Source organism: Osmia bicornis, chromosome 4, assembly GCF_907164935.1.
Source record: "Osmia bicornis bicornis chromosome 4, iOsmBic2.1, whole genome shotgun sequence".
In the NCBI taxonomy this organism is placed as follows: Eukaryota; Metazoa; Arthropoda; class Insecta; order Hymenoptera; family Megachilidae; genus Osmia; species Osmia bicornis.
Window position 1 is genome coordinate 12450338 of NC_060219.1, and position 23483 is coordinate 12473820.

The following is a 23483-nucleotide window of genomic DNA, read 5'->3' on the forward strand; positions in this document are numbered from 1 at the left end:
TTTGATTCAGAAGGAAACTAAACGGATGATGTACGGTTCCCCTTCCCCTTTACCATCAACGAATTGCAAGCAGGGTACTACGATCAGTCGGTTGGCGCGGCGGTTTAGTCTGTGTTGATCGTTTGCACGGTGTAGGTCGTGTGCGTCTGTCCGTTGCTGAAGCATATAACCGGCGCGGCGGCTTCCTAGCAATTGCTTATCGAGAACGAGAGTCGTCGATTGACGTTTCTTGTGTGTGAGAAACTCGTTGGAGTCTGCGCGAACGGGGCGGACGAATCGCGTCACGTGTACGCGAGCCCGCTGAACTCTCACGTGTGCATTTGAATTTTCGAAAAGAGCAAGTGCCGGGTGGTGCAGGTGTGTTGTTCAGTGCAAAAGGTGGTGCTCGGGCCTGTTCGGTGCATTCTCGTCTTCGAAAACGTTGGCAGAGCCAGCGGAATGTGGCACGAGGTGAGTTAGCAGCCCGCCCGGTTTCGCCGAGACCAGGGACGGATCTTAGTGGGCCCTTTTATATCTCTTACGTTTTGCGACTTACTTTAACTCTCCATCATGCTAGAAAATTTTACGTAATGATTTCTAAATAAAATAATTTGAGCAGTTATTGGATCGTTTGAGAAAGTTCTTTGGTAGTGATGGTATAGCTACTGCAACGACATTTCGTTTTAGGAGAGTTAGCTGTAATGATATAATTATAATTATCCGTGTGACATGACAGTGAGTTGAAATTAAGAAACAATTTTATTGCTACTGTAATGTATTCGATACAAGTTTTTCAAACGAGTAATCGTTATAGAGATCACGTGATCATGTGATCACGTGAACATATCGATAGTTTACATTCCTGTTTATCGAATTTATAACCTAAATGTCAGTGCGTTTATTATTCACTTGTGCAGTTAAAAATCTGTAGTGCCTAGCTTTTAGACAAGTTTTATTTGAAGCCTAACTCGGTTATTGTAACGCGAAAGAAAGTAACGATTACATTCGTGGAGATACGATCGATAAATACGTTACGCGCCAACTGTTTGGTGAAAAAGTTTGAAAGATAGTATACGTTCGAGCGATACATGGTCGTTTCCACAGCGATACATATAATGGAAGTGTAGTATGTGTGATGCGGTATGTATCTTAAAATTACCATAATATTTAGAGAGTAGATAAAAACTTAAAATTATTTACGTTTTAATTAGAAAGTAATTGTTCAGATTATGGTTAGAGTCGATCAATGAAAAGTTTATACATACATACATACATACATATATCTTCGGTTGGTATGCGTGAAAGAATAATTGATTAATCGAGATAAAAGGATTCGAGTTGAAAAGGGTCAAAGAATTCCAGTTATGTGACTGACTGGCAGATGTTATTCCAGCCAAATGGTTCACAGTTGGCATAATAATGGGGTCACGTACGAGATTAGCCTGCTTCTTACGTCATTGCCATAACTTTATCCTCTTTGTTTTGTATTTCATATCTATGTATGTCAAACTTTGCTCGAATGACCTAATTATTCATTTGACGTATAATTTTGTCATAACTCAGATTACTTAAGTAAATACATGTATCAGATGGCGGGAGCTGGATCAATCGTGATTTAGATCTTTGAATATAAAAAGTAGGTATATGCTATTTTCGCACGTAATTAAGCCGATCTATCCGGTCGACGAAGCGAAGAAAAGATGTGAGAAAAATGGCGATCGATGGTCCCCCGTGGTTTTCGAAGACTTACGTCGTCCCTGAACGAGGAGTAAGGAGAGGTGGCCTCGCGATTCGTGTATGTACGCAGGATATTTTGTACCCGTTACTCCCTCGAACGCATTCCATCTCACGCTGTTGAATCGCAGCGAAGATTAATTTGTCTTTCGGACGTTCTAACGTTAGATCGTAGTACATATATTGTAGGTAGATAGACGTCTTTCTTCCGTTTCCGTTGGAACGCGATTCATCTTTCGTTTCGTAACCGGCCGTCAATCGGCAACCCGTTCCAAGAATTGAACGCAATCTCGTTTTACGATTACGCATGCTGTTATATTTCTTGTTTGTAAACAGACCGGATCCTGCAAGTATTATGTGCAGTTGTCGGCCTTGTCAGGCAATTACGATAATCCGTTTTAGGGATTGGAACATTTTTACGATTACATATGTAAGTATGTATATCATCGCTCTTTTAGAGAATCGCTCGAAAAACTAAAGCAACAACCTTTGAGGTTGCGGGCGCGGAGAAGAGGAGAGAATTTCTCGATTCAATTAGCGTAGAAAGAAAGAACGGGAGAAAGAAAAAATCCATTCTGTCAGTCGTAGGTTGAGCCCTGCCGATGAAGGTATACGAAGGTTATGCTGTAGCAAAGGCACTCCTTAGTTCTGGCTCAAGGTCGGACTATTAAGAGGCTAAAGCACACCGACGCGACGCGACGCGATGCGACGCGACGCGACGGGTTTACGTCTCGTCGTTACGAAGAACGGGATACATACCGCGACAGAACAGACTTTCAGTTAGGAAATAGTGAAAACGGCGAAAAGCCAGGGGGACGACGAATTTCTCGAAGGTGTCTTTGTCAAACAAATAAAAGCAGTTTAATGCTTTGAAATTGAAAAATGCGATTGTATACAATTCCTCCCTTCTAGTATTATGGTTTCCGGTTTATTTCGGTTACCGCGCGCATCTCGTGTTTCCACAATAAAAGCATTGAAAAATCGAGGAAGCAGGAATCTGGCCTTGCATCGGACAACTGGCCCGACCTTGAATCCTTGCAGGTTACGTTATCCCGTGAACGATGACGAATTTGTTAATTAATCATGAAGAGAGAGTCTGTTGCATACTTTCCGAGGCACTGGTTCAACTGAGAAAAAAAGGGAGGGAAGCGAGCGAGAGAAAGAGAAACGGAAGCAGAATGAAAAGTGATCGCATTAAGGGGCGCAAATGCCAGCAAAACGCCGCGCCGGGTTACGGAGTCAAGCGATACTCGCGCGGCGTGTCGTCGACTTGTGCGGTCGTTCCACGGCAATTTTGTAATTTTCCTTTTCCCTTTTTATACAACCCACTTTTGTTCCATCGTGGATCGCGTCGCGTCGCGTCGTTTCACTTTCCCATCTTTGATTCGTCGCGTTCCAGGCTGAACGAAAGAACACAACACCGTATGAAATTTCCTGATACATACATACTACGACGTTCGAGAGAAATAGTCTATCTGACTATCTGAGAGACTTTTCTGCGAGTTTTCTTGGATGCAATATGGTAGTTCTTCTGCGGAATCGTACGGATGGAAGGCCACTCGGTAGAAAAAGTAAATGATCAGGAGCACGACGCTGGACAGTTGTTGCCTTTTGAAGCGGCGCGGCGACGAGTGAGTTGCGAAACCGGCGCGCGGCGTGGCGCGGCGCGGCGCGGCGCGGCACGGCGTCCGCCAGTTATGTACACCGGTCCCGCCGCTATTCTTCTTTAACCCTTTCGCTACGAAGGGCGTATATATTCTCGTTCTCCAAAAATAGTCATTTACCATTGAAAACGCGATCGAAACTGGTTAGCGTCGTTCTTCAACAATGGAGAAATGCATTTGTTTAGCAAAAAGTCTATTACATATACCGAAATGTTACCAAGTCCTCTACCGTTGGGAAACGTTGGCATAGACAGGCAGATAGAGAAGGAAGAAGAAGACGAAGACGAAGACGAAGACGAAGACGAAGACGAAGAAAAACGAAGAGTAAGGAGAGAAGAAGATGCAAAAGATAGAGAGAAAGAGAGAGAGAGAGAGAAGTTAAACGAAGAACCGGAGCCCGAATGTCCATTCAGCAGGCACCTGCCACGTTAAATTCAAGCGGGCCAGAGCTGGTTGGATATCGGTGCTTCTTTCGAACAGAGTATACACGTGACAGAGAAAGAAGGCAAGGAGTAAAGGAAGGAATAAGGAGGACGAGGATTAGCTCGTTTAAGATGGAAAAGGATGAAAAGGATGAAAAGGAGAAGAGGCGCCCTGTAGGTACATCTCTCTTACATCACTCTGGCCTGCTCGTCCTTCCCGAGCATGGAGCCAGAGCAAAGAAAATAAGCAGAGATATCACGCCGATAATGTAACCCTCTCTATCTATCTGATTCTCTTCATTAACCGAGTGAAATTTTCGACTTGTTATCTCTCTCCTTTTCACGGTATTTCGGTGAAATTTCAATCATCGAGAACGATACGTAGTCGGTACCTACTAAAGGAACTAAAATGTTATTAAGGATCTAAAATGAAACGGTTGAGCAATTAGATAGGTATCTCTTTTGTATCTCGTATAGAAAGCATCAAATTGCAGAATTACAAAGGAGGATCTCTAATGTATTATATCGTACATAACGAAATGATTAACACCCTTTGGAATCTGAACAGGAGAGTGTGAACGGAGATTTGAATGAAATATTCGTTGTCTCGTATCTGCTATTAACTGGCCGTTTAAGACGGGATCCGTATATATACATACTGTTATAACGGACGAGCAATCGCAGCAGTCGTACGTAATGCTTCTTTCAATGCCGGCTAGTCCGCAAATTACATTGAAACCGGCTACCAATGCGTATAAGAGAGGATATCCCTCGTCGCTACCTGCTGCTTCTTACAGAGCGTCAAAGCATGTCGCGGAATCGCTCGCAGCGTATATCTCCGACGAATTCCGCACAGTCCATTCCAACAATGTGGTTACTTGCATCAATAACCCTTTTCTTCCTGTGTTTTGCCAACGTTTACGCTCATTATACACTCGTTCGCGAAGGCAGTTATACCCGAGCATAATAAATGATACCTGCACACGGCTTTTCCTCTTCTTCTTCCTCTTCCTCTTCCTCTTCCTCTTCCTCTTCCTTTTCCTCCTCCTCCGGTGCGTTTGTTTTCCGAATACCTTTGCCGAGCTAACGCGACATCGATCATCCGATGATTCCAAGCGAAATCCGATGATTTTCTATAGACATTAGGTATCTATTTCGTTGAGATTAAATATATTTTAACAAATTTCCACATTGACGCAATTGTCGAAACCTTTTAAGGTAGACCTTTTGGTGTGTCCATCATCGTCCTATCCATCGTATATACATGCCCGAGCCATGGACATGGTTATCCGCGCGGACGACACTCGCGTGGGCGGATTAACACGTAATATCCTGTTACCCAACGGTACAACCCATGGACGAGTTATCAACCGTGTTTTTCCCTTCAGCATCCTTCTTACTTAGTTAGAGAGCAACTTTTCTCGAAGCTCTTTTGTAAAAGTGATCCGCACGTGGCCGGTTGAATTAAGCCAATACCGGATCATGACCGGATCATGGCCGGATCATGGCCGGATCATGACCGGATCGGGCTTAACTAAAGGGCGAAGGGGATAATTTATTATATGTACCATGTACCATGTATGTATGTATATCGTGCAGGAACTCTCTCAGGACCCTTTCCCTTCTTCTGTGATCGTGTCTGGTCGCATAGTTTCAAGCATGCGAGCCAACTGTACCTTGCAACTGTTATCTAGGCAACGACCTTGCCTCTTCTCTTTCTTTCTCTCTCACGATGGTTGTTCGTTCTGTTGGTGCACGATGGTGCGAGCGAGGCGCAAGTTCATCGGTCTGCTCGGAAAATCATTGACCTTCCCGTTGATCTAGCGTCGTTGGTGGATACTTTCAGGTGTCCTATTCCTTTCCGATTCCTTTCCGATTCCTTTCCTCCCGAAGAATCTCTAGGTAGATTTTTCATTGGCCCAGGGGTTCTAACGAAGCTGCAAAGTTAACGAAACGTCAGGGCGCTATTCGTAAACGACAGAGCGAAACACCCGGAAGCCTAGAGTGGTAGTAAATCCTGGCCGTGAAAGTCTCGAGCATCTTATTGAGAGTCATATGGTGACAGGATAGATAGACGTATTGGAATGTTATCGGTACCGTTATCAAGTGAATCTTACGAAGATGATGATGATGATGATGATGATGATGATGATGATGAAAGCAGTCAGTATTTCCGATCAAAAGACCGAACGGTTGCGAGTTTACGATATTATGGTAATCCACTTGCCGACGTACAATGCAAATTATTATTCTGACAAAAATTTCAAGTATTTCAACACGAATTAGTAGCGATATCGCTATATTATGTAGTATTATAGGGTACGAAACGACGGTGATATCGTTTCTTAATCGAGAGGCAAGTGCTGATCGAATGATAAATGATCCACGAAATGACGATTCAAACTAAATGTTGGACGTTCTCAGGCTTCTATAAAAGTGATTCAGAATGGAAAATAACTGACAGATTTGTCTTCCTTTAACTCGTTTCACTTCCGACATCTTGATTTTCTTTCTTCGTCCCGATGTCGAAACGCGTTGCCATGCCGGCTGTAAACTAATTAATTGTGAACGAATAGCTCTGTTTTTAACGAATTAGGCAAAATATAGCTATTACGGAGCGTGGTGAAATCAGATGAAATTGAATTCGAGTTAATTAGTGCATTCCATCGAGGCACAGAGTATCCTATGCTCTATCGGATCGAATCTCATCTTACAAACAGTGAATTCCCCACGTTACCAAAGACTTTTTTCAACTCACCAGCTCTTCGGGATACCATAGAGTATAGAGCCACGACCTTGAAACGAAACGTGTTATTACCATCTTTGAAACGTGTACTACTTCCCTCGGGCGAAACGATTCGAACAGCATAAGCTATTTAAGACATTCGAGATAAAAAATTTCACTATCTACATAGTTGTTTCGTAACGAGTTGTTCCTTCTATCTTTCTTACCGTGAAAAATCACCTTTATTTCTATACAAACACCCTTACACTAATACAATTTCTATTTTTCTGTCGCGACGGGATGGTAAAAAGAAATGAAGAAAAAGCAGCTCGAGTTACACTAGAGATTATTGTGGGTGAAGGGTTTCTCCGATGACGGGTGAAGTCCTATCCGAGCGAGTCTCATCCAATTTTACAAATTCACCGTCCGACACTGTGGTTTCTGTCGCGTTAGTTTCCTCTTTTCCCTTATCTTCTCCCATGCGGGTACATACATACATACATGTACGTATTACACATCACAGAACACGAAGAAAGTTGTAGAAATTGAAGAAATTGAAGAAATTGAAGAAATTGAAGAAATTTTGAAATTTCAAAGTCAAGTCCCTTTCGACAGTTATTTATAATTGGGTGAGTAAAAGAATCGCTTTATGGAAATGGTTACCTATTTGGCCGAAAGAATATTTCCGTGTTATAAATAATTTTCGGAACGTCTCGTTCAATTACCTCCTACCATTAATTATTCTTAATTGTTGCTCTCAAGATCAGAACGAGTTAGGGTCATCAGACCTCGGCATTGTCCAACTGGTGGCTTAATGAAACGGACGTCCGGTACATATTGTTAATAATAAGATTACGCCTGTTAAAAGATCGCATCGATTTCACAAAGGCAGATGCCCCATCCTCCCACACCCCACGTGAAAGTAATTTAATTCCAAGCGGTGGATGTGTGGCCAGGAACCGGCATAAATCACGCGGCGTGCACACTCGCCTGAATACGATGCATTGTTCACCGGTGAACTTTTCAACGAACCGAGCCGAAACGATCAACATCGTGTTACTTGATTGAGGGAATCGATGTTAATGATAAATTAATTTCAATGGTTATTGGAAATTGTTCCATTGGATGATACACTTGATATTACAGTAGATGGTTCGCCAATTCCCTGTTAGGAATTCCCTCCACTTTTTCCCTAAAATCGTTTTAATATAAATCGAAAGAATGTAATTCTTTACACGATTACAATTCTGTAAATCTCCTCTTTACACGAAGGTCTGCTGCTAGGTAACTGAACAGGGACGATTGAAAGTCGATCGGTACATTCTAATTCTTCAAGTTCTCTAGAACATTTCAATTCTGCGTGCGTACCCATTCGAAATAATTCCAAAATGATTACCGAATCACGGACCATTCAAGGGGTTAATCGAAAGCGACCCTTGAATCCCTTTATCTTGACCTCGTCAGCTTGTATCCGTCTGTAAATCCGCGCCAGTTGCTGCTCACAGGTGTTCTCCATACGCCTATCGAATAAAAAAAGACGGAAAGAAGCTGAAAGGCTGAAAGCGTACGTGCATTGCGTCGTATGCGTATGCGTATGCGTATGCGTATGCGTATGCATATGAAATATGCATATGTATACATATAGAATAAATATGGTGAGCTTGAACGAAGCCGTCGCGTCGTGACCAGCAGGCTGCACCGTGGATGTCCGGAATGCGAGCGGAACCCGTTTCTATGAGTCAAGTCTGGCTATTGACAACAGCCTCTCCTCGTTGTAGATTCTCTTTTCTCCTCTTCCTTCTGTTTGCCTCGACGATCCTGCGGTTCAGGATCCTGCCACGTGATCTGGAACATCGTCCAGAGGAGAAGCGGAGGGATCTCGATCAAGTTACCCCGTGAAAATTCAAAACCAACATTGGCCTCGATCAGATGGCATGCCTCTGCTTAACGGAGAATCGCGTTAACGAACCAACGTCCACCATTTATGTACATCGAGGATGCTGTATTCGTTGATGCTCTTTATTAACTTTCGCTTCGATCCAATTACCTACCGCTACGGACTTGAGAAACAGAAATTATAACTCTGATAACACTTGGTCTTCATCTGGGTTGTATGTACTTACCTATGTAGTTAGTAAATAATTCTCACTGATAACTGTAACCTGAACTGTTACAACCTGAACTGTAAATTGCAAATATTTGCAAAATCGTTAACCCTTTGACCTGCTAAAGTCGTTCTAAGTGCTTGGAAATCGTTTCAATTGAACAATGATGTGCAATTTCATTGATATAAAGGAGATGTCTAGTCTGTTTAAAAACGAGGAACAGTAGCTTCGAAGACATAGGATACCGTTGTAGGTTGAACATTAATATTTCATTGGTATTTGCCTGTCTTCCGTGCAACCCTGCCATTGATCGATCTTAGACGAGAAAATAACGTCGATCTTCCGACTTGTGCGACCGAGACGCGTCTCAACGTCTCAACAACTCGAGCGTTGCGAGCTTCCAAGCGAGCAAGCGTAACGGTATCGCAGCGAACAGCTCCGAGACGAGCGTTTAACCCTTCGACGGATTACATATTTGGAACAATTGGAATATAGGAAAAAATGTCGAAAAATATAATAGTTTCCTCGAATTCCTGGAATATAAAATTCCAATTAAAAATTTCCTTCAATTTGCTTGAATTTCATAAATTTCCGGGTTATTTGCAAATTCTCAAGACATTGTTAATATAAAAATATTAAAAATACAAGAGAGGGAGTTTGTATCGATGAAACGGTAGGGTATCGCGTAGAAAACTCAGTTATTGCTAAATCAATATTGCTCACTACAGCAGTGACTGACCCATATAGGGACAGAAAGAAATACGTAAAACGTTCATTTCTATTGCTCTGCTTTCTACGATTTTTCCTTAAACGATACAGACAGACTTGTGTCGTTACGATTTCCCTGTGTAAATAATATTCGCTGGATAATTTGATAATAAATGGTTGAAAAATTGCAACGTTGTGTCGGTGCTGTTTAATATCCCATTATGTAGAAGGTGTAACGACCGGAAAATATAGCAGTTGAAGACTACTCGAGGAAGTTAACCTGCAAACGAGTCACTGTATTCCGGTGATACTATAATTTTGCCGTAACTCTATCGTCGGCTATTTAATCCTGTAATTTGCTTAGCTGTATAACGTGTAAACCTTAAGCTGTTGGAATTCGTAGAGTATAAATAAAAGTATCGTTTCCGTTTAAATCGGCACACCCTGTATATGTATGTAAAAAGAATTCCGTACGACGCGACGCAACGATCTATTCTTCTCGGCACGGCTTTAACCGGTAGTCTATCGATCCTAATTCACCGGATAGACGGGGACAAGAGTTTAGAAGAATCCTCAGAGGTGATCGTAGAACCGGGAGGGAAGAAATAGATTATACCTCGGGCGTTTATCGTTCTTTTTTACGGTTCAGCTAGATGAATCGACGCGACGCGACGCGACGCGACGCGACGCGACGACGGTGTCCATTAATTATTTCCTTCGACCTGTTCCAGAGGGAGCATCTCGGAAGCCATGCCGGCTGACGAGTTAGCTGGAAATCGACAGAGAAGGAGACCAAGGCTCCAACCGCCTTAACGAACCGCTATTCTCATTGGCAAGGTCATCGAGCGAACCGGATCTAATCATGCTCACCCCAACAATGTTTCCTGCGCTTCTTTTCTCGCGATCTTCCTCGAGCAACCGAGTGACCGGTGAACAGGCTACGGGTCGAATCCGGTCGGGTTTAGTTCAGCAGTGATCACCTGCTGAAGCCAATTGCAGCGAATGGGTCCCAATGCTTTGAACCGGTTGAGAAAAAAGGAGACTCAATTGTTGACCTTGCTACCCCCCATGGTATTTCCTGTGGAATTCCCGGCGAACGCTGCTAGAAACTTGAAAGAAGCAGCTAGACACTGGCTGGTAATTACCCGATCACTCTGATGAGAGTGGTCGTCGAGTTTTTGCTAAGCACAAGGTGCTATTCAACGGGACGGAAGTTGTAGACCTGTTGGGAAGAAGATAGTACCTCGTCGAAGGACCAAATGTATCTATGATCAGAATCCAGTTTAATCATGCCTGGGTCGATGATGTTTATTATGTTCAAGCTGCCTCGAAGAGAATTACATTTAAAAACCTCGCAACCAGTGTAAGTAGAAAGAGGTGGCTATGTAGGCTACCGGAGGAGCGGCGTCGCCATGGTGGAGCTGGCGTGCAGCAACTCCCTAAGCCCAGGAACGTGATCCTACCGCTAAGACGTTCCTCGAAATCAGGTGGACCAGCTGATGACAAATCATTGTGAGCTAGCAATTTCAGTGAGGAAAGGAAAGAAGGAGGCCATGTAAAGGAGTCTTCCTCCCGGCAACCCATCGTCGAGTAATGCTGAAGCATATCCTGACGGGGCAACCGTCGTCAGCGGGCTCCAGGCATCACCACAATGAATATCAGGCGAGCTCGGGCTCGTTGCACGGCGGACACCATCATCACCATCATCAACAGGATCAGCAGCAGCAGCAGCAGCAGCAACAGCAGCAGCAGCAGCAGCATCATCATCATCACTACAACCAAAGCAGCAGCAACGTGCGCCCACCGGGGAACGCTGGACGCGGCGTCGATGTTTACGACTCGGTGGTTCATCCGTCGACGCAACAGAGGGCTAACGTCCATCAGGCCGCGACGACACCCTCGTCGACGCACAGGCATCCCCTCAATCATTCTCAGCTGAGCGTAAACAATCTCTCCCAACGGTTGAACCATTCGCACGCTCTCAACCTGTCCACGCTGTCCACGTCGAAACACTCGGTGAACAGCGTCAGTCCTGTGGCTGGTGGAAACAACAACAACAATAACAACAACAACCTATCGAACGCTTTAGGACATACGGTAGTGCCGCCTGCTGCACCGGTGCACCAGGACAACAGACCCAAGGTGAACGGTGGCTTCGATATCTCTAGACTGTCCAGGCTACCCAGCCAAACGACACCCTCGCCAGCTCCTGCTCTTCAAGCCACGGTCCTGGGTGGACAGTTGACCGGAGGAGGTGGTTCCATCGCGTTACCCTTGAACGCCTCTTGGTCCTCGTCCTTGTCCAGGAATCACAAGGACCACGAGGCTGGGGCGAAAGAGACCCTCACTAGCCTTGGTTTGCTGTGTCTAGTGTCCCTCTTACTGGCGTTACTCTCGTTGATCTTTCTGCTGAAGATCTCCCCGTTAACGGTCACGCCGAGTAGTCTGATCAGCCCGGAAGAGTACACGATCGTATACGAGGTGACTTTGGCGCTGTGCGCCCTAGCTCTATCTCTCAACTTGTGCTGTCTCCTCGTCTGCGCTATACAGTTCCTCTTCACCGTGAAGCTCGTCAAGACTTCGTACCAGGGACACTGGTGAGTAGCTACTTTTTCTTTTTTTTTAACCCTTCAGTGCTCGGGCGGATGACATTAGTCATCTATGGATGTGGTGGTAGCGGTGGGTGTCGTAGATAATGCGATTAGCGTTCGTCACGATTGGCCGACATCGAATTTCATTATATTATATATTATATATTATATATCAATATTTATTGAATGTTTTCGACACTTGGTTTGGTCCGTCTGTTGGCGGAATTGCATCTGACGCATTAACGAAGGAAAATGAAAAGGGACGTGGGACCGGTATCGGGTTCGTGGACTCAAGTTTGACACGCTGGAATCCAGTTCAATTATTTTCCAGTTCTAATGGGACCGCCGGCAACTAAGATCCGTAATTAATTAATGCAATAAGAAAAGGTAGGCTGGAAAGGGTTTGAGAGAAGCGTCGCACGATAATGTTGACCGCGCGACCTCTCGATCCCCGTGCGTCGCATCGTTACAAAATCTCTTAACCGGGTCGTTAGCTTTTTTATCGAAGCCATTTCATCGGAGTGCGCTTGCGCGTCCCGCGTTGCAGGTGGACGCCGAATGCTACCGCACGAATGCGCGACTCGTATTTAAAAGGAACCCGCCTGCGCGTACCTGTGTGCGCAGCGGATCACGACGCGAGACACGACTCTGCGCGGCGCGGCGCGGCTCGTTTCAGTTCAAATGAGAAATATACACCGTTTCAAAAATTGAAAAATTCCTCTTAAACGCGATATGTAGAACGTAAGTAGAAGAATCGCGTAAGGTGGCAGCAACATTTTTCAGTTGGATTACCATTAATTTATACATATAATCTCACATCGTTGCCGACGTCCTCAATCAAGATTATCCTTGTGTCGGAATAAGTTCCCAGTCATCCATGCGTGCCCTATCCGTATGCCTCGAAACACACCGGTGTCCTGTATCCCCGTGCGATATATCAGCGAACGTGTCTAGTGTTTCTTCCTCACGCGGCAAGAAGACGAAACGCAAAAATTCACGTCCTGTGTAGGTACATGTAAGTAGATGTAAATAGCCGTACATACATCGCCGTGCGTCCCGTTTTTACCGATGCGATGCAGCACGCCATCATAACACAATACGCACGTTTCGTGACGTGCCTCGAACAATAAAAATTAGCCTCTTCTCATTAAAGAGAAGAAGGTTCGCGATGCAATCGAACTCCGACTCGTCTTTTCGTTTCCTTATCGGTTTGTGATCGCTTTTTCGTGTCCCTTCGTGAACAAAGTAACCATCCGAGGACGGTAATTATGATCTAGCAACGAATGAAAACGCTTGCTGCATTATTATATGCAGATTACGATGTTTGCTTTCATTTTTCTCCGGCACTTTAATTTTCTTTCTCTTTGTCATTGTTCAATTCGCCTGAAAAACTTCCACGTTCCTCGAACGAATAGCCCACCTTCTTTTTCTATATCTTATCGTTAGTATAATATGTGTAGATATCCAGAACACGGTTTTCTCGATGCAGGTTTTCGAAATGCAATTGCGATGCAGAGCAATTACAATTTGAATGTATAAAGAGGCTGGTAACCCATTTCAAAAGCAAATAACAGAGAAAGGAAGAAAGTGAAGGTGTCTTTCGAACATTAAACTCGTACACTATGATTTCAGATAATAAAATTAGCATAGAATACGATCTTGAAACGAAGAATCATCTCCGCTCGGAAATATGTCAATTGAAGTTCAATTTATTCGAAAGTATCTTCGGAACAATAAGAAACTTATCTCTGTTGCAACATTAGCGATTTACTAATGAAAAAAATTTTTTCTAAATTCGAAATACTTAACATTCTTGAAGGTTTCATTTCGGTCCATGGAGATTTTCATGGTATCTCTTTTTTACATCGAAGGTTACAGTTTTCCAATAGGTTGCTACACGATTTTCATTTTCTTCGCCTATCTAAAGAATTCAATGGTTTCGAGGAAAAAATCGTTGCATAGTGATACTGGACCCCTTGAAACCGCACCCTCTTTGAATTCCTCTTCACTCTTCACGAGTATCTCCCAAAGACTTGAAAAAATTTCGTTCTAAAGTATTCCTCATTGGCGTAATCATTTTATTATTTTATCAACTTTTTCAGTGTTGACATTGATTTTAAAAGACAAAATAATAATAATAATAATAATAATAATAGAAGCAATAATTTCACGAGTTTGTTCATCTGAAATATCACAACCGTTCAGTAGAGTTTCAGCGAAGAGATTGCGATTAGAAAAATCTAGCATCAGAATGTCGGATTGTCTAGAAAGCCGGGAGCTAGAGAAAGAATCGCAACGGTGAGGCTGCAATTTTAATCGTCCACCGTATCTCTTGGGTACACGAGCGTTTTGTAGACACAGTTTTCAAACCTAGAGGCGCCGTGATAACGACGCGTTAAAAATGTCGCCGTGTGATCGATAACCTCGGCTATCAACACGCGTCGACCTATTGTTCGCAAACAAAGAGGTTGAAATTATTCTTGTACAGGTTGTGAATACCCTCGGTTAAATGAAATTTCCCGAATTTCGCGTCAGAAAAAGGAAAAAAAAAGGAGTTGGAAGCTAGATCATAAGACGTCTAGGCCCGAAGACGAAGATGGTCCAGCTGAAAGTAACTCCAGTCTGCAAAGTGGCATTGTTAGCTGGGAAAGAGAGCTCTCAGGTGTGCTAGACGTGCTTGGAAAGAAAGCACCGAGCTTAATGGTAGGCCTGGTCGGTCATTGTCACTAGACGACTGGGCGTTTCGCTAGGAACCAAAGGAAAAAAGTAAGCATCTTGAAGAGATAGGAGACGCGACGATCACAGAGGCGGAGAATGAAAGACAGCGGCGCTGCTAAGTGCCGGCTCATTACTTAAATGGTCCGTGATAAGGCATCTCCGCACGCCGTCGCGTCGTCGGTGCGAACTTGGTGTGAACGCACTTTTCCAATACAATGGATCATTTCCACTTTGGGTAGCGAACGAAATTTCCTTCCGGTTATTAATCTGAATTTTTTTGGAGCGGAATAGAGGGCTCGGATTAGGTGGATCCGTAACTCGACGATTTTATCTGTGATTAAAAAACTCCATCGCGTTGTAAGTCGCATCGTTCGATTTTTTCTTTCTTCTTTCTCCTTTCTTCTTTCTTCTTTCTTCTTTTTTCTTTTTTTATGTCTTTTTCCATCGATGGCCCGGTTTAACGTTACACGCGTGTCTGGTTTCTGTTCACGGTCGCTTCTCGTGCGTCAGACCGAGCTGCTGAACACGCGTGCTCGTTCGGTTTCGTGCTCTCTCGAGTACTACTTGGCATTCCACGCCTTCGAATCTGGCGTCTGCTGTTCCTTTTCTTCTTCTTTTTTTTTTTCTTTTTTCTTCCTCTGGACAAGGGAAAGAGAATAAATTTTGGCAGGGAGCACAACTGCGCTTTCATACATGGGGTGTTCAGAAAGTTCTAGGAACTCTTTCTCTCTTCGAGCAGAAGAGATCTCTCAATCCTTAAGTAGGTACCATTTTTTTTTTTTTTTTTTTTTTACTTCAACTCTTGAGTACCATTTTTAAGTACCACTTTGACGGGCTCAAATCCGATTTTCTAATTTCATTAAAAAGGCATATGGTTAATTTTACTTTTATATACGTTATATTTTTAAACTATGATAGTTGAAGATAAAGATGGTAAAAAAATGATTAAGTTCACTGTTAAAAACAGGTGTAGTATGCAGTGAGAAATCGTGAGCACGTTTGGACACCCTGCGTACAATCGAGAGCACGAGGGCCATCGATCGTATCCCGCTGTTGTAATTTATTTTCTCTTTCGATTAATTTCGATCAAACGACGATGCCTCTACTGTTTTACCCGCGATAAATTAGCGAAACGAGCAGACGAATTCAATGGTAGCCTGAGGAAGTTTCTTTTTAACCCTTTATACAGTCGTGTAACTTTACGGTAAATTAACATTTTTTGTCGCGTATGAACCGCATTGTCGCAAATTTATTGTTATTGTTTTAATGGTATTAGAAGGCGCGAGGCACCGTATGATCGATCGATCGATAATGCATCGATGCTGATTACGTGGGTGTAATTAATAGGATAGCATTGTGAATTTACTTGATCCCAGTAGGTGTGTTACAACCATACCAGTCTATCTTAATATAGACTTAACATGAAAGAAATATTTTTCCAATCCATGGAAGTGTTTCGTGCACGAGATAAGCCAATCAATTTTACGAGGAATATCAAAAACCACCAGGATTATGGTAGTTTAAGAAAAAGCAAGCGGGAATTTTGACGGAAAGGACGGGTGTGTCGAGAAACGGTCAGGTTTGTTCAAAGGCTCGTAAAGAGCACAATGCCTTCGGATGCACCGGCTTAGTCGAGGAACAGGTGTAAGTAACCGCCGCGCCGGTAACGGTGTCCCTTCCCGTAGGGTCCACCCTTAATTTGCGAAGTCATTAAACTACCTTCCCTTGCTTATGGTCGGAACGAAAGAAATTTCAAAGGTGTTTCAAACCTCGACTCCCCCCATCGTCTCTGAATGAATCAGAAAACTGGTGGAAATTTTCTACGTTTGTTGCTTCGGTGGATCGAAAATTGACCATAGATTTTCATTTTTATCGCGTGTAGTTGTTGATGGCGAAATGTGCTTTTGGTGCTCGTATATCATGAACTGCGATTACATACCTACACGCGTGCGAGAGAATAACGCAAAATATATAATTGGAGTCGAGTTGTAAATCTTTCATTTTCAGCGCGGTGCAAATTAATCTACCTTCTGTTCGTTTCTTTTTTTCTTTTTGCCATTGTCGCAGATTTGATCCTTCTATAATTTATAATTATGAGAAATTAACCATGAAGGGCTTGAAACATTGAAACGAGTGTCGTTGAAAAGTCTCCAGGATTGCGGCAGCTGTCTGGAAAGAATCCACAGGAAAAGGATCGAAAGGAGGAAGTGTATGATCATCATCCACGGTAGTCCGTACGATCCACGTGTATGATCCATCATCTGGGTAACCGTTCACGATGTTCCACCGTGGAAATGCCGATCCGCGATGCTATTCCCGTACACTCTATACACGTTGTCTGGTTCGTAAGTCAAAATGCTCCATCGTTCGCAAATCGTGCTTTGTTTTCTCGGCGGTAGTAAACCGGAATATGTAATATGGATAGGTAATGCGATGTTTCTGAATGATTGATTCGGCAAAAATCTCTATGGTATTACTTGTTTAAATATCCGTGTTTAGATTGAAACGACGAACAGGAACGGATAGTCTCGTGATGGTAGGTGTGCAGTTGTTGTAGTTGGAGGAAATGCACGCAATCTGTTGCGAAACGGTTTGCTGCACAACGACAAGCCAGCCCACGAGCAACGCCCCAATCGAAATCCAATGCAGAATCGCAGGAACCTAGATGGCCTAAGATGATTAATCAACAATCCCTATTATCCCAGTCGAATCAATATTTATGGTCTCTTTCAAAAGTCCACAGTCATCAAATGAATCTACTGACAATAGGGGTAATCAAAAAAAATCTCAATCTGATTTGGATAATTTTTTATTTTTTCCAAACTGTTAGTATGTAACAGCTTGTAAATGAGAAACGAACACGAATAACTTTCAACAACGTGCATCCTTACCGTGGTTCGTAATGCAATCTAGCCGCATTTGCATGGCTGCACTTCCGGTTTCAAGCCGCGCACTTCGATCGCGCTCTTCTCAATTCCGTATCGGCAAACGACGCGACGCGCGACGGTAGCTCGAAACCAGTCGCATCGACTTCGAACGATTACTTGTCAATTTAAAATAGAAACAGGATCCTGCTGGAAGTCGAAGGCGAACGAACTTGCATAAATTATAAGAAAATTTTTAATGAACATGCAATCGACGAAGCCTTTATCTGTTACAAATTACTGAAAATTACTACCTTGTTACGCTGTACAAGTGTAAAGTCGTGTAATTAGAAGCACAAGGCGTCGAATTTCATAGTAGCAGCGGTTTTCAGAGCAGACCTCGCGTTCTCCGTGGAACACGTGATTTTCCGCATATGCTTAAAAGCATCGTCGCGTCGCGTCGCGTCGCGTCGCATGGCGTCGCGTCGCGTCGGTCAGTGACTCTCAGCCGCAAATGCAGTCGTTAGGGTCAATTAATGACTACATCCTCCTGGCAAATATAGTCAGCTTGTAAAGGTATTTTCGTTTCTCGCCGACACGGTCGATGTTTCCACGGATGCGATGCTTACGATGTTCTCTTTGGATTTCTTCAATGTATCTGGGTCTTCGAGGAATCTTTAATAGCCTCGCTCTCATTGTGTTTTCATTTACAACAAATTGAACATTCACTATTTTTTTGCAATTTTTCGCCGAAATACGTTGATATAAAAGTTTGTTGAAAATTTTGCTTCAATTTGTTGCACGATAAAAGAGCTTCTTACGGAGATAGAATAGTAAGGTAACAGGCCAAGACAGCCACCATTCCAAACGAGCTTCTCCTCGTTTGATCTCGCTGACGCAAGAAAAAGTTCCTTGCCCTTTGATCTTCGTATACGACGAGGCTTTCTCCATTCAACTTTTACAAGGAAGCGGTACGAGCGATGACACACACGGACCCTGACAAAACCGTCTGAGCCTATTCAACACCCGCCGTCAAATCGTTTCGCTCAGAAAGTTGAATGGAGATAAAGATCGACGACGGTGCAGCTCTAGTTCTTGACCAATGATATTGGTAAATCCTCTTCTGTCTTCTACAGGGAACGAACAAGCTACTGACTGAAATTTACCGCAAACGCAAACGCAAACGCAAATGAAACTATTACTATTGTAGTCTAAGACTCTTAGGACTCTAAAATTTTTTAATTCTCGGCTAGTTACGCCAATGAGTGACCAATAAACTCGAGTTTAAGCTATTGCGGGTGGCAAATGGGTCGTTGCTAGTCCGTGTTTCGCTGAAAGACGTTCAAAGTGGAATACAGAAAGGCTTGAAGGTTAAATTTACTCGCTTGTACTCTTCGAAGGCTATGGACGTAGAGAGGGAATTAGTCTAGGATATGATTTCATTGGTACGGTGCTCTTGAAACGTATCCAAAGAGGTCGATGACCTCGAAAGGGGATGCTAGGCTGGTTCGTGGGAATTTCTCATTGTGGCTGAGTTGGATGAGGCTTGTTTAAAATCAGCACGTAGAATTCAACCGAGAATTCGTCGGTTTTTGCGCTACAATCGACTTCGACTCGATGAACATTGACTGGTTGATTCGCGTGCGTGAAAGAAATCGAGGTTCCTTTTAAATTATTCTTCGCTCGCTGGAATTCTTTCCAGTCTGTTTTTATCGTGCGCTGAAACTATTTAACAGGTTACCGTCCCCTTTAAAATACATTGTTCGTCTCACTTAGGTAACGCAACGATTTCACTTACGTTAAACGCAATAAAAGAGTATGTAAACCGGGTCACTCTTAACTCTTGGTTCATCCAGAAAAGCTAATTAGCGCGTTGTACGTCGCGATGAAAAATTGTAGGGTAAAATTAATATTCGACTAGCGAAGAAATAATCCACGTCGCAAAAAGTTGAAGTGTTTCTTGGAATTTTATCTATGTAATAGGTACATATGTATGTGATAGAAAATCACGGGAGACAATTTACGGATGAAGAGAAGAGCATAGTTCCAGGAAGCATTCGCTTCTCTCTCGTTTCCGGCTATGCTGTTCTTAGACGCGAAGATTAGTCGCTGGACTAGGAAACATCCATCGAGTGTGTATCCATTGCGATCGTAAATCTACCCGCGACGTCCGAGCAGTTCGCTATCTAGCGATCTGACCAGCAAGAACAACTCGATGGATGCTGATTTCCTGAAAACGAAAGTTATTCAGAATACGAATGCGAGCTGACTGTTGTCTCGCCTGTCGGAACGGTATCAATTGTGGTGAAATGTTTGTGGTCTCGGCTCACAAATTATCTATAATAGCACCGTTTGTGGTCGAATCAGCTAACAAAGCGTAAGCTTTGTCGAGTAACATAGAATATCTGTTTGATCGAACGGTTCTTGAAATTTCACGGATAACGTTTCGAAGGATGTTCCAGTCTGTTTGACAGAGAAAACTTGTTCCTTTATAACTCATTCAATTATCGTGGAACCGCGAAACTCACTTTCCCTTCGATTTTTCTTTGTTTCAGGAGTAACAAGTACCTGCAAAAATCGTCCATCAGCCGTATATGCGCTGTCGGAGGCTTTTTCATTAGCATTCCCGTCTTTCTAACTGGTAAGGAATCGTCGTCACCTGAAAATTTTCGATCGTTCGATACGTGTTTTGTGTCTCCCACGATGGATAAACTTTGTAAAAAATTTTTAATCATTACTTCATCTAAACCGACGAACACGTGTAGGTGGTAGTTTTACATTATCAACTTCGAAACGTTGAATTTCACGATGCTTTCAGGCATGATATTGTACACGTTCATCCAGTTCCACTCGACACCGGCTATCGTCACGTCGGTTTTCATAGGCCTCGGCATCGTGTTTTGTGGATGCGCAATGGTCCACAACGTCTTCGTGTGGCAGAGGGTAAGCATTTCCATATACACATATGTAAATCGTACAAAAACTGCAGGAATCTGAGAAACGATGTAAAAGTGTATTTTACGGAGATTACATTCAGCAACAGCTTTCTTCCATGAATCGGCCAAGACACATAGCTAATGTAATCAAAGACAACTCTGATTACATGAACGCACGCGATCAGCAAATGGCAGACAGTTAAAAGACCTCGATTAAGTCGTTTACTCGAATCGCGTGGTACGCTTGCGTGCAATGATGCCTTCCTTTAGGTCGCTAACAGAAACTGTACCATTCACCTGACTCCACTCTTGTTTCTTAAGACCCAACTTAGCAGACTACATACATATAGTTAGTATCTTACCAAGGGAAACCATCATTGCATACGGTTCTACTTCCGTCGATATCTTGTTTACCGTAATACACCTTTTAATTCGTATCACGGCAGTCCAACGTGCCGTTACTCTCCTCAGCTGATGCGTGCTGTTCGCGTGCCAAACATAACAGGCAGACTTTAATGCTGTAATGGTGTTTGTTTGCAGGAGAAGACGAACGCCGTGAAGGCGCTAGCGCGCGAACAATGCGAGGCTGCGGTGCAGCTTCAGCGGCAGCAGCAGCACCTGCAACACCATCAGAATCAACCGCAGCTGCATCAGCAACAGCACCAGCAGCAGCAGCAACACAACAACAACACACAACAGCAGCAGCAGCAAGCAGCACACAACAACAACAACAACTTCGAGCACCGTTGACGATGCACCACCCTGGTTGCGCGACCAAGGTGGGCTCTCTGGCCACTCAACCAAACGCCAGCCACGCGACGCACGGCAGAGCGGCTCAATATCAGCATTATCATCACCATCATCATCATCGACACGTGTCGTCGATGTCTCCGCCTCTGTTGATCTCATCGCCAGCTCCTATGGCAGCGTCACACAATCATCTGAACGTCAGCAGTCATAGGAACGTGATTACACCACCTGATACACCGGGAGACAGGTCGCCACCGAGTCCTGGGAACAAGCTAAACAGGTCGTCGCAGCATCTGCCACGAGAAGCCAGCGGTAGCGTTAGTCCTGGATTACCAGCGGCCACATTGGATCTCAGCAGCGCTGCGACCACCAATAGCCCTCATGAACTGTCTACGTTGGTCTAGCTTGGTGCTGTCCACGAGAGACTTTAGGATACTTCTATGAAGTACAGTTTTCTCTCTCCCTCTTTCTGACTCTCTCCGCTCTTATAGACAAGCATCAGCAGGTAATAGAACGCAGAGCTGAAGAGTTGGCGCACGGTAAGAATGCGACTCTGATTGGTTATACATACCATAATGGGTATGTCTCTTTCAAAAGCATCAAAGGTGAGGACAAGTGAGGCAACATTCTTGCCCCTGTGCTATCCCTCGGGCCAACTTTCTAGCTCTGCAATGTAGTAAAGAGGGCACAGACCCTGGTTGGTACAGCGGTGGGTACTCCCTACTTTCAGTTTCTTGAGGTCGCACAGCCGAGTTATATCCGAACCCTGTCATCCCATCCTTAGACCTAGTTTATACTGGTAGAGTAAACGGCAAAGCAGCTATCACTAGTACACCGAAGTGGTAGGAGAAGGCTAAGTAGTAGAGTTTACTACTTTACCACTTACTCTACACCTGTAAAATATGTCTTACAATCCTATCCTCACTACTTAGCAGTAGCCCAGAAACAATTACATGTTCGTCTATGCCACAAACTCTACGAGATAATTGTATAAGTGCTCCATGAATCCATCAGTGTGCATTGTGTTAAGTATACCAAAGGAAGAGCCAAGCTAATCCTAGCTATGTGCTGTCTACGAGAGCCTTTAGGAAGCTTCAAGGAGTCAGGCAGTCTCCCACTCGGTGCGCGAGCATGCGAATGCACAGATTCCACCAGAGGAAAATCGAATGTGTGTATATTGGTGTATGTTTGTAGAAGATAAAGTGGGGAGAGCCTTATGGTTGCAGAATGGTTCACCTGTGTTACGGGGACCGAACGAAGATGGGAGTAGTGGGGACCAAAGTGTGTAAGGGACCCCTCTCGTGGACAGCATTCGAGGTCTCTGCTCGAACATCCGAAGTGTCTAAATGATAAGTTATTTAGTTCACAGTTGCTCGTCAACTGACACTGACCAGAGACGAAAAGCAATTCGATTCCTGAAAGATGTTCCAGGAACATCGTGACAAAGAACCAACTAATTTATACCCGCGTGTTATCTTGCCATTTACATGTTATGATTATTATTTTTTTATCAACATCATTATTAATATTATGATGACAATATTATTATTAATCATGCGAAACCTCTAGTCCTTAGATTACTTTCGTTCTTACGGAAGAATAAGATTTCTGGATTTTGACTATCGCGCCGCGGCTATGCGATTACAAGTTCTCCTCATCTTAACAAGTTCATACAGTTCAAATCTCAAATTATAAACGGTATAGTTGCAAATTTGCAAATGAATCAAAAATGTTATTCGTTGAAATTAATACAAATCCAACATTGAAACTTTTTTTTTTTCTTCTTTTTTTTGCACTTAATAAAAAGAACTATTGTAATTTGAGATTTTAACTTTGATCAGATTCTCAATTTTACTATTTAAGCGTCGATACTTAACGTCTTTGTTCCTTTTCTTTCCGCGCAGAACTATAACGTTTAATTATGTCAAATAGTTGATGTTATCGAACTGGTGACTGACACGAATTTAGAATTAAACGTTTAGGATTATTTAAACGAGTAATCGTGAGTGTAACGTAACAAAAGTATCGATGATAAAAGTATTTTCTTTATGGTGTACATACATACATACATATAGAAGACGACCAATTTTTCTTTTTGTTTTATAAAACAAATTTTTTCTTAACAATAATATGTATTTTTTATTAATTATTAGAAGATGCTTATTTTCGAGTATTTTGATTTATTTTATATTATTTTTACGTGAACGTATTTATATTTCTTTTCCTAAGTAGTTGGAACATAGAGAGGAAAAATAAAAACAAGGTTTTTAGTGCCACGAATATACAA

General features: G+C 43.1%; 1 protein-coding gene across 2 annotated transcripts; it reads left to right on the forward strand.

Moving 5' to 3' along the window:
- Window positions 1-73: 73 nt before the first annotated feature.
- Window positions 74-23322, forward strand: LOC114882722 (DNA N6-methyl adenine demethylase-like). Of its 2 annotated transcripts, XM_046285545.1 has the most exons (6): window positions 74-450; window positions 10069-11934; window positions 20066-20151; window positions 20329-20453; window positions 20987-21095; window positions 21167-23322. In XM_046285545.1, the coding sequence occupies exons 2-6, from the start codon at window positions 10931-10933 to the stop codon at window positions 21598-21600; spliced, it is 1758 nt and encodes a 585-aa protein (XP_046141501.1). In that variant the 5' UTR covers window positions 74-450; window positions 10069-10930; the 3' UTR covers window positions 21601-23322. The 2 variants fall into 2 exon arrangements, with proteins under 2 accessions (XP_046141501.1, XP_029055519.2); XM_029199686.2 differs by lacking the exon at window positions 74-450 and adding an exon at window positions 856-1119 and having other exon boundaries at window positions 20987-21291.
- The last annotated feature ends 161 nt before the right edge of the window (window positions 23323-23483 follow it).

Coding starts and splice junctions, on each gene's coding strand:
- LOC114882722 (XM_046285545.1), top strand. CDS start 10,931: ATGCTGAAGCATATCCTGACGGGGCAACCGTCGTCAGCGGGCTCCAGG. Junction 11,935..20,065: donor ACTTCGTACCAGGGACACTG/GTGAGTAGCTAC, acceptor TCTTTGTTTCAG/GAGTAACAAGTACCTGCAAA. Junction 20,454..20,986: donor ACGTCTTCGTGTGGCAGAGG/GTAAGCATTTCC, acceptor GTTTGTTTGCAG/GAGAAGACGAACGCCGTGAA.